The sequence below is a fragment of the Arachis stenosperma genome, chromosome 6, assembly GCF_014773155.1.
Source record: "Arachis stenosperma cultivar V10309 chromosome 6, arast.V10309.gnm1.PFL2, whole genome shotgun sequence".
Lineage (NCBI taxonomy): Eukaryota > Viridiplantae > Streptophyta > Magnoliopsida > Fabales > Fabaceae > Arachis > Arachis stenosperma.
In genome coordinates, this window is record NC_080382.1 from 22133219 (window position 1) to 22150090 (window position 16872).

At 43.7% G+C, this 16872-nt stretch overlaps 3 protein-coding genes across 3 annotated transcripts; 1 reads left to right on the forward strand and 2 right to left on the reverse strand.

The window, feature by feature from the left end:
- Positions 1-4674: 4674 nt before the first annotated feature.
- On the reverse strand, positions 4675-5244 carry LOC130933881 (uncharacterized). Its single transcript, XM_057863488.1, has one exon. It carries the CDS (start codon positions 5242-5244, stop codon positions 4675-4677), a length of 570 nt encoding a protein of 189 aa, XP_057719471.1.
- A 5306-nt stretch (positions 5245-10550) lies between these two features.
- Positions 10551-11570, forward strand: LOC130933883 (uncharacterized). The gene is made up of 3 exons (XM_057863489.1): positions 10551-10825; positions 10923-11149; positions 11260-11570. The coding sequence occupies exons 1-3, from the start codon at positions 10551-10553 to the stop codon at positions 11568-11570; spliced, it is 813 nt and encodes a 270-aa protein (XP_057719472.1).
- Positions 11571-14478: 2908 nt separating this feature from the next.
- On the reverse strand, positions 14479-16459 carry LOC130933884 (serine/threonine-protein phosphatase 7 long form homolog). Its single transcript, XM_057863490.1, has 4 exons — positions 16388-16459; positions 15207-15952; positions 15002-15089; positions 14479-14913 (listed from the first exon to the last, which is right to left on the reverse strand). Exons 1-4 carry the CDS (start codon positions 16457-16459, stop codon positions 14479-14481), a joined length of 1341 nt encoding a protein of 446 aa, XP_057719473.1.
- Positions 16460-16872: the final 413 nt, after the last annotated feature.

Sequence of the window (16872 nt, forward strand, 5' to 3'; positions counted from 1 at the left end):
CTGCTTTCCTAATGTCTTCATCCAATCCTTCTCACTCCTTTCCATGGCAAGCTTATGCAAGGGTTTCACCGTTGTCAGTGGCTACCTCCCATCCTCTCATTGGAAATGTTCAACGCACCCTGTCATGGCACGGCTATCCATCTGTCGGTTCTCAATCAGGCCGGAATAGAATCCAGTGATTCTTTTGCGTCTGTCACTAACGCCCCGCCCTCAGGAGTTTGAAGCACGTCACAGTCATTCAATCATTGAATCCTACTCAGAATACCACAGACAAGGTTAGACCTTCCGGATTCTCTTGAATGCCGCCATCAGTTCTTGCCTATACCACGAAGACTCTGATCTCACGGAATGGCTGGCTCGTTTGTCAGGCGAGCACTCGGTTGTCAGGCGATCAACCATGCATCATGTATCAGGAATCCAAGAGATATTCACCCAATCTAAGGTAGAACGGAGGTGGTTGTCAGTCACACGTTCATAGGTGAGAATGATGATGAGTGTCAGGGATCATCACATTCATCAAGTTGAAGAACAAGTGATATCTTGGACAAAGAACAAGTGGAATTGAATAGAAGAACAATAGTAATTGCATTAATACTCGAGGTACAGCAGAGCTCCACACCTTAATCTATGGTGTGTAGAAACTCCACCGTTGAAAATACATAAGAACAAGGTCTAGGCATGGCCGAATGGCCAGCCTCCCAAAGTGATCAAAAGATCTAAAGAACAAAAGTTTCCAAAGATCAGAAGATGAAAATACAATAGTAAAAGGTCCTATATATAGAAAACTAGTAGCCTAGGGTGTACAGAGATGAGTAAATGACATAAAAATCCACTTCTGGGCCCACTTGGTGTGTGCTTGGGCTGAGCATTGAAGCATTTTTCGTGTAGAGACTCTTCTTGGAGTTAAACGCCAGCTTTTATGCCAGTTTGGGCGTTTAACTCCCATTTTGGTGCCAGTTCCGGCGTTTGACGCTGGGAAATCTGAAGGTGACTTTGAACGCCGATTTGGGCCATCAAATCTTGGGCAAAGTATGGACTATCATATATTGCTGGAAAGCCCAGGATGTCTACTTTCCAACGCCATTGAGAGCGCGCCAATTGGGCTTCTCTAGCTCCAGAAAATCCACTTCGAGTGTAGGGAGGTCAGAATCCAACAGCATCTGCAGTCCTTTTCAGTCTCTGAATCAGATTTTTGCTCAAGTCCCTCAATTTCAGCCAGAAAATACCTGAAATCATAGAAAAACACACAAACTCGTAGTAAAGTCCAGAAAAGTGAATTTTAATTAAAAACTAATAAAAGTATATTAAAAACTAACTAAATCATACTAAAAACATACTAAAAACAATGCCAAAAAGCGTACAAATTATCCGCTCATCAGGGTCCTATAGAAATTGGCGTTTCCCTGGCACTTTTTGCATTTCTTCACGAATTCATGGGAGTCCACCATCATCGAGGGCCAATAGTAACCGGCCTTGATGAGCTTCTGTGCCAAAGCTTTTCCCCCGATGTGGTGGTCGCAACACCCCTCATGGACTTTTCTTAAGATATAGTCTGTTTGGTTGGGGCGTAGGCATTTTAATAGGGGTTGGTTTAGTCCTCTCTTGAATAGCTGGCCCAGTACTATTACGTACTTTGCTGCCTCTCTCCTTAACACCTTTGCAGTCTTGTGGTCGTCAAGGAGCTTGACGTTTTCCAAGAAATAGGTAATTGCGTCAATCCATGAGGGAACGACGTCGGCTCGGGACACACATAGGGCGACTGTCGGCTCTTTTACCAATCCTTGGATCAAAAACCAATTTTCCGTTCCTGGATTCATGCTAGCCAGTTTTGATAGGAGGTTGGCTCGGATATTCCTTTCTCTTGGAACATGCTGAACCACGACCTCATCGAATTCTTCATTCAAATTTTTTACCCTTTCCAAATATTTTTGTAGTAGGGAGTCCCTGGCTTGATATGTCCCATTGATTTGGGATGTGACGACTTGGGAGTTGCTGTTCACCTCCACCCTGGTCGCCCCAACGTCTTTTGCTAAGAGCAGGCCACCAATGAGGGCTTCATATTCTGCTTGGTTGTTAGAGATTGAAAACTCAAACTTGATGAACTGCTCATATACTATTCCGGTCGGGCTCTTTAGGATTATCTCTGCTCCCCCGAACGTTTGGTCGGACGCTCCATCCACATGGAGTTTCCACCGCGTGTTCGGGGTCTCATGAGGGTCTCCAATTACTTTCACCAGGAAATTGGCCATTGCCTGCGCTTTAATTGCGTGTCTGGACTCATATTGCAGATCGTATTGAGACAACTCGACTACCCAAGTCATCATCCACCCAGCCAGGTCGGGCTTTTGCAGGACTTGCCGAATCGCTTTATCCGTCCTGACGACTACACGATGCCCTTGGAAGTATTGTCATAGCCTTTGGGACGAGGTCAAAAGCGCATATGCTAGCTTTTCCAACTTACTGTACCTTAACTCTGCCCCTTATAGTGCTTTGCTAACAAAGTAGACCGGCTGCTAGATTTTTCCCTCTTCTCGCACCAAAATGCCGCCAAGGCTTCGTCTGTTACTGCCAAGCATAAAAACAGCGTTTCCCCATCCGTGGGCTTGCCGAGAAGGGGGGTGCCGAGAGTATGCTTTTGAAGTGGTTGAAAGTCTCTTTGCAAGCTGGGGTCCACTCAAAAGCTATTGCCTTTTTCATCAAGGTAAAGAATGGGATGGCTTTGGCCGCCGATGTGCTGAGAAAATGGGATAGGGCCGTGAGTCTTCTGGCTAACCTTTGGACGCCCTTGATGCATCCCGGGCTCGTCATTCGGAGAATTGCCTCGCACTTCTCAAGGTTGGCTTCAACTCCCCTCTGGGTTATCATGAAACCTAGGAACTTCCCGGCCTCCATGGCAAAAGCGCACTTGAGGGGGTTAAGCCTCATATTGTGTCGTCGGAGTGACGCGAACACAGTCTTTATGTCACCAACCAGGTCTTTCGATTGGCTGGTCTTCACCAGGATGTCATTCACGCACTTCTACCGACTTCCCGATAAGGTCAATGAAAACTTTGCTCATCAGCCTTTGATAAGTCGCTCTCGCATTTTTTAGTCCGAACGGCATTACTCTGTAGCAGTAAGTGCCACCTGGCGTTATGAACGTCATTTTCTCCTCGTCCAGCCGGTGCATCAATATCTAGTCAGAGTACGCATCCATGAAGCTCAGAAAGAGGTATCCCGCAGCCGCATCCACTAAATCATCAATGTTGGGGAGGGGGAAGGAGTCCTTGGAGCATGCCTTGTTGAGGTTTGAGTAGTCTACACACATCATCCACTTCCCGTTGGCCTTCTTAACTAGGACTATGTTCGACAACCAGGTCGAGTAGTCTAGTTCCTGGATAAATCATGCTTCTAACAAGCTAGTTTGCTTGGCCATCTCGTTGGCTCTTTTCTGGGACAGCTTCTTTTGCCTTTGGGCTACGGGCTTAGCATCTGCCTTCACGGCCAAGTGATGCGACATGAACTGGGGGTCGATCCCCGATATGTCGGCTGGTGTCCAGGCAAACAAGTCGCCATTTGCTCAAATTATTTCTATCAAGGGTTCTTCAGGTTGTGGGGGAGGTTTCTGTTCACGAAAGTGAACTTGTCTTCCGAGTTACCAACCCTAAATTTTTCCAGATCTCCTTCAGGCTCTGGTCTTGGTTTGTCCTCAATCCTAGTATCGAGATCGAGGAAGACTCCGAACTTCTCCTTCGACTTCTTCCTTAGGGAGAGGCTGGCGTTATTGCACGCGACCGCCGTTTCCAGGTCTCCTCTGATGGATGCCACCGATCCGTCGTCGGCTACAAATTTCATAACCAGTAACTTAGTGCATATTACCGCACAAAACTCGTTGATTGTTTTCCTCCCCAAGATAAGGTTGTAAGCCGTGGAGTCCCTCAGAACGAGGAACTTCGCCATTAGCGACCTCTTTCCTTGGCCTCCTCCTATGGAGACCGGGAGGGAACCTATCCTGTAAGGCTTTATAAAATTATCTCCTAGGCCGACCACCCCGTGCTGATGAGTCTTTAAGTCGGTTTCTCGGAGGCCCAGAGCGTCAAACACGTTTTGGAACATAATGTTGGAGTCGACGCTGGTGTCGACGAGAATTCGCTTGACCAACCCGGTTTCCACTCTTGCCGTGATTACCATGGGAGGGTTCTCCGAGAGGTCGTGGAACCATTGGTCCTCTGGTCCTAACGATATCATTGGGTTCTCCTGTGGGAGGGTCCATGGTTAGTTGATGATACAGCCAAGACCTTGGCATCTTTCTTTGCTGCGGACTTCGATCTTGGTGCTACATCCCTCCCGACTATGACATTTAGGATATTGAGGCCGCAGTCATTGTCCTCTTCGAGCTCTTGCCTTGGCTTCACAGCACGGCTTCTATCGTCGTCAGGTCAGTCGTGCTCTCGCCTCTTGTGTTTTCTTATGAACCGCGAGAAGTCAGCCAAGTTGCCTTCCCAAATTGCTTGTTCCAGAGCATCCTTCAAGTCGAAGCAAACTTGGGTTTTATGGCCAAAACCCTTGTGGTAATCATAGTAGAGGTTCTTATTTCTGCCGGTTCTATCTTTGAGCTGGCGAGGCTTCATCAAGATGCCTTTATCGGCTATTTGTTGGTACACCTCAACGATCGGGGCCATCAAAGGGGTATAGTTAGTGAACTTTCCTACCCGGGGGACGGCTTGAGGGGTCTAGATGGTCCTCCGTCCTTGGAGTGTTCCTTAGGCCTTTCCTTGTTCCCAGGCTGATGAGCATGATGATAGGCGGGCTGCCGCTTGTTGCTGCCACCACTTGGCTGACCTCCTCGTCGTTGATGTACTCTCTCGCCACATTCTGGATTTGCTGCATTGTACACACAGGTTTGGTGGTGAGGTATTTCCTAAAATATTTGTTCAATAACCCGTTTGTCAGACACGGGCTGGCCATCGAGTCGGTCAGGCCGTTAATCTCTAGGCATTCGTCGTTGAACCTATCTAGATACTTCTTGGTCGGTTTCCCGCTTCTTTGGGTCACCCTTAGAAGGTTGATCGGGTGCTTGGCCTTGGCAATACGCGTGGTGAACTGTCCTAGAAAGCCATGAGTTATGTCTGCGAAAGTCGTCACGGACCCCTGAGGGAGCGCATTGAACCACCGAATTGTCAGCCCCGCTAGGGTCACGGGGAAAGCGCGACATCTCACCTCGTCGCCCACACCCTCCAGGTTCATCCTGGCCTCAAAAGCCATTAGATGTTTCTAGGGGTCCTGGGTTCCATCATATCTCATGTCCGTGGGCTTGTCGAAGTATTTCAGCAGCCGGACCTCGGGAATGGAGTGGTGGAAAGGGGTTGTTCCCATGATTATGGGGTTTCATCATCTTCTCAGTCTCTCACGGCTCTTTTCTCGATCTTCCTCCTCAACGTGTCTCGCTAAGGGTCGAGTGTAGATTATGGGGTCTTGTCATCTCCTTGGTATTTCCCTGCTTTCCCCCTCGTCCTCCGACTCCACGCGGGTCATGGGGGATCGGGAACCCGTTGCACACCTGGCGTGGTGCCTCCGGGGCTTCTACCTCGGGCTTTCCCTCTCCTTTGAGGAGACCGGGAGCGACGTTGGCTCGGGCCGGGCTGGTAGCGCTCCTTGGTCCCCAACTCCCTCTCCAGATTTTGCACCCTGTAGCACAACTCTTGCATTATTCTTACGCTGTCACTTCCTGTTCCTCCGAAAAGACGCCTTTCTCTGGAACGGGAGAGGAGCTCGTCCCCACGGGAGGGGGATCTCGTGCGTTTGCGGGAAGAAACCAAAGGGGCCGCCCTACTGATTCGGTGAGTGTTCATCTCTACGCACAGCTCGCCTCCATGTTGCCCTTCCACCAGGCCTAGCAGGAAGTCCATTCAGGCCAAGGGTCCCCACAGACGACGCCAATGTTCGGTAAGTCGGTGGCTGAATGGGTCGAAGAAGCTATGAGTGTGCGTATGGTTGGAGGGGACCTGGCTTTGAGCGGCTGGTGCGTGAGTAGATCTCCCTGGCTGGCGCTGGTGAGTGAGGAATGGGGCTTCACAACCTCCCGAGTTGTAATGAAAAGGGGGGGAGCCATCTGTAAAAGGGACTCTAACGCTCAAGTCAGAATCTGTACAAGGCGGCAGAAAAGGTGATGATTAAGTGACGTACCTCCAGGGAGGAGTAAGGCCCTCCCGTTATATAGTCTGTATTAGGGCGGGTCCCACAGGAGCAGACCCTCCTTCCAGAAAGTTTCCTTTCCAGCTATCAAGTGCTTCATGGGAGGGGAGGTGACATGCGGGTCTCCTCCCGATTCGGACCGTGCGAGTTCGTCGGATCGGCCGATCGGGCCGGGATACTAAACTAGTTGGGCTGGACCGAAACACTTAGTATGTGAAAACTAGCACCAACTATATGTATATATGTATTGAGACATATTCGAACTAGATATAGAACCATATATATAATTTTTTTCTCGAAAACCAAGGTCTCCTTTGGTATAGAGAATAAAATAACATATAAAAAGTCGTTCATGAATTTAGTATAGAGAATCTGTAATTTCAAATATCCCTCGGACAAAGAACACGCCACTGGGAATCTAGGAATTGGGACTAAATAAAGTTATTAAAGTAAAGTAAGCATAGAGTATTTGCTCACCAGAGTCAAGAGGAAGAGACACGTCGGCTTTTGTGGGGTCGTTTGTGGGGAACGAGTTATTTTTACAGACAACCATAACTTTGTCATAATTTTGTTTAAAATAAAATTGAACCTTTTATCCATCTTCATGACACTTCAAAGTTTTACTTACTGGCTATATACCTTTTTATCTTTTCTTACTTTCTAACGCAATAGTTTCTTCACTTCAAAAGCATGCTCAAAGGAAAATGCTCATTTTCATAATATAATGTTAATTTGTGTGTGAGTTGCTAGTTAGGACGCAGAGTGGATGGCGTGATCCAAAATGGATACTTTCATCATTATGTTCAAGCTACCCCTAAATACAAGACCAGCAAAACGAAAAGGCTCTCAGATTTTAACAGGTGAGTTATAGCCTGCACCGATCAAAATGAGGTGAATGATATACCTTGTTTTTTCTGTTTTGTTGTCCCCTTCATATAGATGACACGTGTAAAAAATTTTCATCATGTGACAAAGTGCAGGTTGCTTTATTTCTGTTTCTCGGATGTGCAAGTGATATATGAAAATTTTACTTTTAGCCCAGTAATGTCTATTTTGTAAATAATAAAGAAATTGTAATGCAAAATTAGAAAATATGAAATACAATTTTTTGGTATTGTATAAAATACATATTTATTAAAAAGATTTCTTCCAACATCGTTTGGGTTTATTGTTGTTCAAATATTGGCTTCTGTTTTTTGAAGCCCAAATCAACCCATTGACCCCAACTCAAGGTATCACAGCTATCCCGACTAGAGAGAAGTCAAGAATTCCTCGTCAGGGCCAAGACAGAATCGTAAGAAGTGGCGGTAAAGAAAAGATGGTGATGAGTCCTAACGACGACGACGGTTCGCGTTACGGCAACACATGACGTCAGTCGACACAGTAATGACGAGGTACGGGAGCTGCGTCTTCTTCGCATGGGAGAGACGATGTCGCGGTGTCAATTTGTTGAAAGCATCGGCCATGAAAATGGAGCAGAGCTGCAGCCAACAGATTTTGAAAAGAAGGGAGATCAAATTCGGTCGGGTCGGAGAATGGATTTTGTGTTCTGGTCTGGGCCTTTTTTTTTTTGTACCAAACACTAACCAAAAAACAAAAAAAAAAAAACAAAAAGGTATCACAGCTGCCTAACTCATCAAAAATGGTAGCCAATGATACCTCAGTTCCACCAACAAAGTGTGTGTTTGGATTGATGTTGGCTAAAGTAGAATTTGAATGAAAGTGATTTTGTAGAATTGATTTTGGATAGAAGTGAGTTTGTGCCAACATGATTTATGTTTGGCAATTTTTATTAAAATTAATTTTGATAAAATAAATGTTGTTTGGATAATATTAGGTAAAATCACTTTTAGATAAATAATTAATTAATTACTAAAAAATATATAATATTAAATTATAATATTATTTTTTTAAATATATTTATTTTTTTATATTTTTTAGTATTTTTTATATAGTATTTTTGTATAGTATTCTATTTTAGTATATTATAATTTTTTACTATTATAATAAAAATTAATATTTATTTATAAAATTAAAAATAACATATAAAAATGAACAATTTTATAAGTATTTTTTTATAATAATATATTTTAGTACTTTTTTTAAGTATTCTTAATCATCTTATTTTTATTATTATTTTAGGTTCTAATTTTTTACTAGTTATATTTTTATTATTATTTATAATTAATTTTTTATTTAATTTATCATATCTAATAGGAACAATAATACATACTATAAAAAATTAGAATAATAAACAATGCACAAAAATTAGAATAATTATTTTAATACTCTCAGCATTTTTTTATTTAGAAAAAATTATGGAAAAAACTAATAATGACTAGCAACAAGCCTAGACCTACATTGAGTGAACGCAGAAGCTATAATTTCTTGCTTCAAGTGAACGGACTTTTGGGATGCAAAATCACGTTTGCGTTCAGAGAAAAAAAGTTGTCAAGTATCAAAAAACAGTGTTCAAAGCATTTAAACGCACTTTTTATCATTTCCAACGTGTTTTCCAAACACACCCAAAAATCATCAGCGGCAGCATTAGCATTTCGGATTCGAACGCAGTGTATACCATGAAGGCAATGCTAAGCAGCAGTGCCAAAACAGAATCTCCATCATCACACACTTCAAACCGCTCTCAATGTCAGAGCTATCGGCATAGAAGACCAATTTAACAAAGGCCAGAAATGAAGAGTTACGGAGGTAGCAGAAAATTTGGCGAAAAAAGAGTAATTTTTTGTTTTTGGTACAAGAAGAGATTAATTGTTAGCATAAGGTGGTTGTGTTTTTTTATATAGCATTAAATTACTTTTACAAAAAATCGTAAGGGATAAAAGTCCCATTGGTTAAGAAGAACAGAATTTTTGTCGATAAAAAAAATTAAATAATAAATTTTTTAGTTATTATTTTTATATGAAACAGTTTAATTTTTTATTAATAATTAATTTTAATATTTGTTATCTAAAATTTGAAAGAATTTAACGTGTATACTTTTATATTTAATTATATGTTAAGTCTATTGCACAAATAGAAATAATTAATTTGTATACTTACTATTTAAAAATAATAATTTTTTCTCTATATATATAAAAATATAATTATATATTAGCATAAACAAATTTATATTGATAGTTATAAAATTAACTCAAATTTATTTTTTTTAAAATAATTGAATATTGATTCTAACTTTTAATCACAATATTAGTATTTTCTCTAAAGTATATGTAATAAATATTTGAAGAAAAAGAAGTAAAAATATGGGTAAAAAACCATAATAAGCCAACTGGCTCAGAAAATTACGTAAATACGCCAAAGCAAAAATCGTTACAGCAATAAGCCAGATCGTATTTTTATATAATTCGAACCAGGTTGGTTCGAACTCCATTTATTAGTAAATCGAACCAGGTTGGTTCGAATTATGGTTTTTTTTTGTTAGTAATTCGAACCAGCCTGGTTCGAATTAGTAATGAAGGTAATTCGAACCAAGGTGGTTCGAATTATGAGAGAGAATGTCTGCATGTAATTCGAACCAGGCTGGTTCGAATTACACCAATCATAGTTCGAACCAGGCCGGTTCGAACTATGTGTGAGACTGACTGTATATATATGGTTCCAAACGTGAGTTACTCTCATTAGAGGGAGAAGGATGGCTAGTGAGGAGAGTTTTGTGTTTTGGTGCACCACAGAGGATCTGTTAATAAAAAACTCGTTCCGGATAAAGTTCACAGATAAGAATCCTCTATGTATTGTCATAAATCTACGACGAGTTACGATGACCTTGTTAGCGCTGTACTAATGAAGCTTGGTCTGGAGGGTGCGAAGCGGTAAAGAAGTTTTTTCTATCGCATCCATCACGGTGCTACAATACGGTGAAGTGCTTCACGATTAATAATGATGCGGACTTGCAAGTAATGTTTCTCTCTGTCGGCGGCAGTTTTCCGGAGGTGAGGACACCGGAGTTGTTGGCCCGGCTGTTGATGTTGTATCCAGCTCCGACGGTTCGAACAGAATATGAACACTATAGCGAATGCAGCAGGTTCTAGTTCCCGGCCTGCCGTTGCTTCCTCGTCGTCCCTGTGTACGAACCAGTGGTCCAACTGTCGCCTCCCCATTTTCGCTGTTGACCTCAATGCCACCGAAGGCGACGAGGTAGTGGAAAGGGAAAATTTGCCGAACGCTTTAGTGGGAGTTGCACCTGTTGGCGTAGGAGACGGTTTTTTGGACGATGAAGACGAGGATGACGTCGAGCCGGATATGATGACGATGATAGCGCTGATGATATGGAGCGACTGGCCTGCTTGGAGGTAGGTGGTTCTAGCTCTGGCACACAGCAGTATCCACCACATTTTTCCTCATTGGACTTGGACGCCATGAGACATGAGGGGGTTTTAGGGCACGCTGTGGATTCGGAGCTAGATGCGGAAAGGAGTACTGGTCTGACAGAGTTCCAGGTTGGTCAGCAATTCCAGGATAAAGATGAGGCCCTTTTAAGTGTGAAGACTTACAGCATCGGCGAGGGGTACAGTACAGGTGGTGGAGTCCGATCACCGCCGGTATGTGGGCAAGTGTTCCGAGTTTGGGAATGGGTGCACATGGTTGATTCGGCGAGTCTCCGGAAGCGCAAGGGCATCTGGGAGGTCAAACGGTACAATGGACCTCACACTTGCCTGGCCACATCCATCTCTAGTGACCACAGGAGTTTGGATTATCATGTTATCGGCTTTCATTATGCCAATGGTTAGGGCCGATGCATCCGTGAGCATCAAGGTGCTCCTGACGCCACGGCAGCACTTTGGTTTTAAGCCGACTTACTGGAGGGTTTGGATGGCGAAGCAGAAATCTATTGCCCTCATATACGGTGACTGGGATGAGTCCTACAACGACCTGCCTAGGTGGGTCTTGGGTGTCCATGACGATGCCTGGGAGTGTTGTGGTCCTAAAGACGAGCCCGGTTCGAGTTGGAGGACAGGTGGACGAATCTCAGCGTACTTCCACAGACTTTTCTGGACTTTCCCGCCCTGCATCGAGGCATTCCGTCATTGCAAGCCGCTAATCAGCATTGACGGCACACATTTGTAGGGGAAGTATGGGGGAACGTTGCTCATCGCGATTGCACAGGATGGGAACTCCAACATTCTACCTGTGGCATTCGCACTAGTAGAGGTGAGAACGCGGAATCCTGGACATTCTTTCTCTCACACCTTCGACAGCACGTGACCCTGCAGCCCGGTCTGCTGGTTATATCGGACAGGCACAACGGCATCAAGGCTGCACTTGAGGCCCCTGACGGCGGTTGGCTACCGCCATCTGCGTACCGTGTATTCTGCATACGACACGTTGCGGCTAATTTTGCCCTAACCTTCAAGGCAAAGACGCTAGGAGGCTACTAGTGAACGCGGCGTATGCGAAGACCGAGGTTGAATTTGATTACTGGTTTGATATCCTGCGATCTGAAGATCCGGCGATGTGTGAGTGGGCGAACCGGATTGATTACTCGTTGTGGACTCAGCATCGTGATGAGGGGCGGAGATTCGGTCACATGACGACGAACATCTCCGAGTGTGTGAACTCTATCCTGAAGGGGGTCAGAAATCTCCCTGTAGCATCCCTGGTGAAGGCAACATATTGTAGGCTTGCAGAACTATTTGTTCGCAAGGGGAGAGAGGCTGAGGCCCAGATGGGAACAGGACAACAATTCAGTCAGCATTTGGTGAAGTGTATTGAGGCCAACATGACGGCCAGGTGCTTCACGGTGACGCTGTATGACCGGGATACTCCGAGTTCACTGTAGCAGAGACTACTCCGACTGGTTCTTTCTCCTTGGTACTTACAGAGTATCACTTGCCTCTCGGACATGTGACTGCGGACTTCCAGGCTCTTCATTTCCCGTGTCAGCACGCACTTGCGTGCTGTGCATACTCACGGGTCACCTGGACCTCTTACGTTCACAGCGTCTATCAGATTAGCTCGGTCTTCAATGTGTATCGGATGGGATTCACACCTCCCCTCCCGGAGGGCTTCTGGCCACCTTACGACGGGCCCACAGTGATTCCAGACCCTGCCATGAGGCGTGCCAGAGAGGTCGTCCTAGATCCACTAGGATACGGACGAACATGGACGAGGCGGATCCGAATCGGCCAAAGAGTGCGGCCTATGTCGCCAACCTGGACACACGCGACGTAGTTGCCACAGGTTGCAGGCTCGTCTCAGACAGGACACCATTAGTATGCATGTTGTTAGTGTTAGCATTATCTACATTAGTGCGCATCTGCTAGTCTTAGAGTTATTTAGATTATATCCCATGTTGTTAGTGTCAGTATTATTTACATTAGTGCACATGACTTTTAGTTTGTTGTTGCGAGTAGTAATGAATATGGCTTTTTAATTATGTATTTTTTTTCTTTAAAGTTCAATCATGTATGATCCTGGTTTGTACTTTTTTTGTTATTATAGTCTGTTTATCTATGTTTTTTTTTAATTTGTGTTTTGGGACATTCATTTTGTATGATCAATGAATCTTGAAACAGTTTAGCGTTTATTTTCTCTTATTGAACTGTGTCCGGGTTGGCGACATAGGCCGCATCTCTTTGGCTGATTCGGATATGCCTCGTCCATAGATACACAGCTTAGTCAGTCTCACACATAGTTCGAACCGGCCTGGTTCGAACTATGATTGGTGTAATTCGAACCAGTCTCACACATAGTTCGAACCGGCCTGGTTCGAACTATGATTGGTGTAATTCGAACCAGCCTGGTTCGAATTACATGCAGACATTCTCTCTCTATAATTCGAACCACCTTGGTTCGAATTACCTTCATTACTAATTCGAACCAGGCTGGTTCGAATTACTAACAAAAAAAAAACCATAATTCGAACCAACCTGGTTCGATTTACTAATAAATGGAGTTCGAACCAACCTGGTTCGAATTATATAAAAATACGATCTGGCTTATTGCTGTAACGATTTTTGCTTTGGCGTATTTACGTAATTTTCTGAGCCAGTTGGCTTATTATGGTTTTTTACCCTAAAAATATAGATTAAAAAGATAAGTAGTAAAAATTTGAAGCTAAATAAAAAAATATGCATATAATAATATTTTTATTTAAATTATATTATGTTGTTAATTTTAATTTAAAGAATAGAAAGGTAGAGAGAAAAAGAGAATGAAAGAAAAGAGAGAGAAAGATAAAGAAAAAGAAAAATGAGAGAGGGGTTTGTTAATTTTGGAAGTTAAAATTTTGGGTAAAAAACCTAAATAAACCAAAGAGAGATCTTTATTACCTAAATCAGCCAAAACAAGAAATTTTTCAGCAATCCACCAAGTAGCAAATATATATAATTCGAATCAACATGATTCGAACTCCAAATGCAAGTAATTCGAAACAACTTGATTCGAATTATATTTAAGACAAATTGCATGTAATTCGAATCAAGTAGATTCGAATTAGTGAAGCATAAATCGAATCAAGTCGATTTGAACTAGTAGGCAAACGTAACTAGAGGAAGTTCGAATTAACCTGATTCGAATTATGTGTATATAGTTCAACTTTGATCGTTTCGAATTAGTGTGTTCCAGGCCTATGTATATATGTGATGAACGTGAGTTGCTCTAAAAAAGTACGTAGCATAAACATTAAAAAAGATTCTCTAAATTAACAGATTTTGCAAGGTAAGTAACAGAACTAATATAAATAAGCAAAGTAACATAGTTCTCATAGTGCCTGATACAATGTAACCATTAATAAACATACAGACATCATCTGATGAAGTAAATGACTAGTACATACAACAGTGATAACGGAAATACATAAACATAAGTATGTAGCAATCGACACCGACAATGAACTAACAAACAAGACACTACACAAATCATCTAAAAAGATGCGATCCCGTGAAGCAACGTTGAGGAACCCGTGTCCTGTGACCTCTCCGGATCAGCAGCTCCTCATCCTCTATGTCATCCTCCTCATCATCCTGGGGTGGCTGGGCAAGTCTGGTAGGCTGGATATGTAACAGCCGGCATCGGGTATAACACTACCATGAGCAGCACCCCCGCAACGGCATCGTCACCATGATCACCCCTGATATGGTGCGCTGCAGCCCCTCTCCGTCGGCCGCCACGACGCCGTCCTCGTCCATGACCCCTCCCTGCCTGCTCACCTTCCTCTATAGCATGGTCAAGCCACCTCCACTCCCGGTCGCTACGCCGTGTCCCTACACGAGCTCTCCTGTCAACCCGTCGCCTATCGGGAACGTCGTCAACTATGTCCATGTCGGGAACTGTTCCGACACCCCTCTATGTAGCCTCAACTGGAATAGGAATGTCTCTAGGATCCCCCAAGAATATCTCCGGTGACAAAAACCTCTTTCCGTGTTGACGCCACCAGTCCAAGAAGTCATGTGACGGCCCCGGGTCCGGCACAACGTCAAACCGAAGGACGTGCTCCGCACGTGTCTCCAAGTGAAGATGCCAGTGGTGTAACTGGGACAGAAACCAACGATCACCTCCTCTACCGTCCTTCGACATCAAGAAGTCGATGTTCAGGGCGGGACGGGGGCAAGCCTGTACTCCTCCAAACTGTGGTAACACCCGATCAACCTGGGGCCACTCAACCACGGCAAAATATATCAGCGAGGTAACGGAACGCCATAAAGCCGTATGACGAGGCTCTAACACCTCCGGATGGACCACCTGAACGACCTCTAGTCTACTATATGGCATCCAGATAAACTGAAAAAGGAATCCCCAATACATTAGAAGATCTATTTATGGAAGTCTAAAATTACATTGACTAAACATGGGTGCTTAGCATACTCACATCCCTAGGCTGTAACATGTCGATCCTCAGCCGGGTCATCTGAACCCGAGGTCCCTTCTCGCTAACCCTAGGATTGTAACCTGACCACCTGAAAAGGCCGTTAATTTATGAAGTCAATCATTAGTGTAACGCGGTAGAATAACAATTACAGGCGATAACTTAAATTCATAGATTAATTAAACATACTATAATGAGATAGTCGTACCTGGATGCCAGGGGCCAGCTAAACGTATCAAACCCATCAGGCCGAAATCTAGGAAAACGCCAAAATATCCAGGACTGAAGTAACTGTAACGGCCCAGCTAACTTCACGACATGTCTGTTGGCCACTCGGCACATACACCGGTATAGCCATGCAAGCACGGCCGACCCCCAACTGTAGCCACCCATATCCTCAAGCCTAGCCACGTACGATAGCCATCTGATGTGAATACAATTGCCGGACTTGTCGGCAAAAAGCTGGGTGCCCAACAACATCATGATATAGGCACGGGCAAAGCACCTAACTGTCTCCTCGTCTGCCCCCTCGGGGCACTCTCCGAAGGTCTCTTGGAACCAGCTGCAGTTTACTGCGAACTTTTGAATTTGGCTCGGGAGGGGGGGTAACACACCCAGCAACTCCTGGAACCACTGCCAAGCTGGCCGACCACCCTGTATGTATACATGGAAATCCGTCAGACAACCACTGGCGTAATGTCCGTCCACTGGCAACCCCAACTGGTATGCCACGTCCTGAAGTGTGATCGTGCACTCTCCGAATGGCATATGGAAAGTGTGCGTCTCTGGACGCCACCGCTTGACGAATGCACTCACAAGTGGCTCGTCTAATCGGAACCATCTGTCGTTCAGTCTCGCAAGATGGTATAATCCGGCCATCTGCAAGTACAAAACGTACCGCTCATCCAGTCGCATTCCAAGCTGCCGCCGCATACTCGATATGCAGCGCCGGGGCTGCGAAATAAAAGGACCGCATGATTAGAACAAATTAAAAACTAGTCTTAAATCTGAAATTTTAATTAATTTTTACACTTAAAAAATCCTATACTTTAATTAATTAATTTCAAATTAACAACTACCATAACTACCTACGTAAACCGCTAACAAAAATCATCAACAAAACTACATAGAAAACTACTATACAAAACCGCATGCAAAACCACTTATATAAACCACTAGCAATACCACTTTAATAAACCACTACCAATTCCACTTTAATAAACCACTTCCAATACCACTTTAATAAACCACTAAAATATAGTAACAACAAAAACCGCTAAACATTTACCACTATTAAAAACAACTAAACATATACCACTATTAAAAATCACTAAACATATACCACTATTAAAAATCACTATACATATACCACTATTAAAAATCACTAACCTCGTTGTTGATCAACCCGGCGATGTGAGCGACTCCATCCAAACGATACAGCCTTCCCGGATCGTCCCCCATCGCGTTAATCTGCCTCTTGAGTCTTTGTCAAACAGATTCTGCGTCGTTTTCTCTGGAATTTGGTGGGGTATGAGAAAGTGAAACTGATTCAAATGAGCTTGGTTCGATCTCCTTATATAGGCAACTTACTAGTAATTCGAATCAAGTTAATTCGAATTTCCCTTTGACACCAACAATGAGTAATTCGAATCAATATGATTCGAACTCCCTCTAGTCACGTTTGCCTACTAGTTCGAATCGACTTGATTCGATTTATGCTTCACTAATTCGAATCTACTTGATTCGAATTACATGCAATTTGTCTTAAACGTAATTCGAATCAAGTTGTTTCGAATTACTTGCATTTGGAGTTCGAATCATGTTGATTCGAATTATATATATTTGCTACTTGGTGGATTGCTGAAAAATTTCTT

Bases quoted from the DNA above. Each gene is read 5' to 3' on its own strand.
- LOC130933881 (XM_057863488.1), bottom strand. From the start codon at position 5,244: ATGGCTTTTGAGGCCAGGATGAACCTGGAGGGTGTGGGCGACGAGGTG.
- LOC130933883 (XM_057863489.1), top strand. From the start codon at position 10,551: ATGAGACATGAGGGGGTTTTAGGGCACGCTGTGGATTCGGAGCTAGAT. The intron at 10,826-10,922 runs GTACAATGGACC...GCCAATGGTTAG, and splicing joins GGCATCTGGGAGGTCAAACG to GGCCGATGCATCCGTGAGCA. The intron at 11,150-11,259 runs GTGGACGAATCT...ACACATTTGTAG, and splicing joins CGGTTCGAGTTGGAGGACAG to GGGAAGTATGGGGGAACGTT.
- LOC130933884 (XM_057863490.1), bottom strand. From the start codon at position 16,459: ATGGGGGACGATCCGGGAAGGCTGTATCGTTTGGATGGAGTCGCTCAC. The intron at 15,090-15,206 runs GTACGACTATCT...CGGCCTTTTCAG, and splicing joins AGCTGGCCCCTGGCATCCAG to GTGGTCAGGTTACAATCCTA. The intron at 14,914-15,001 runs GTGAGTATGCTA...TTCCTTTTTCAG, and splicing joins ACATGTTACAGCCTAGGGAT to TTTATCTGGATGCCATATAG.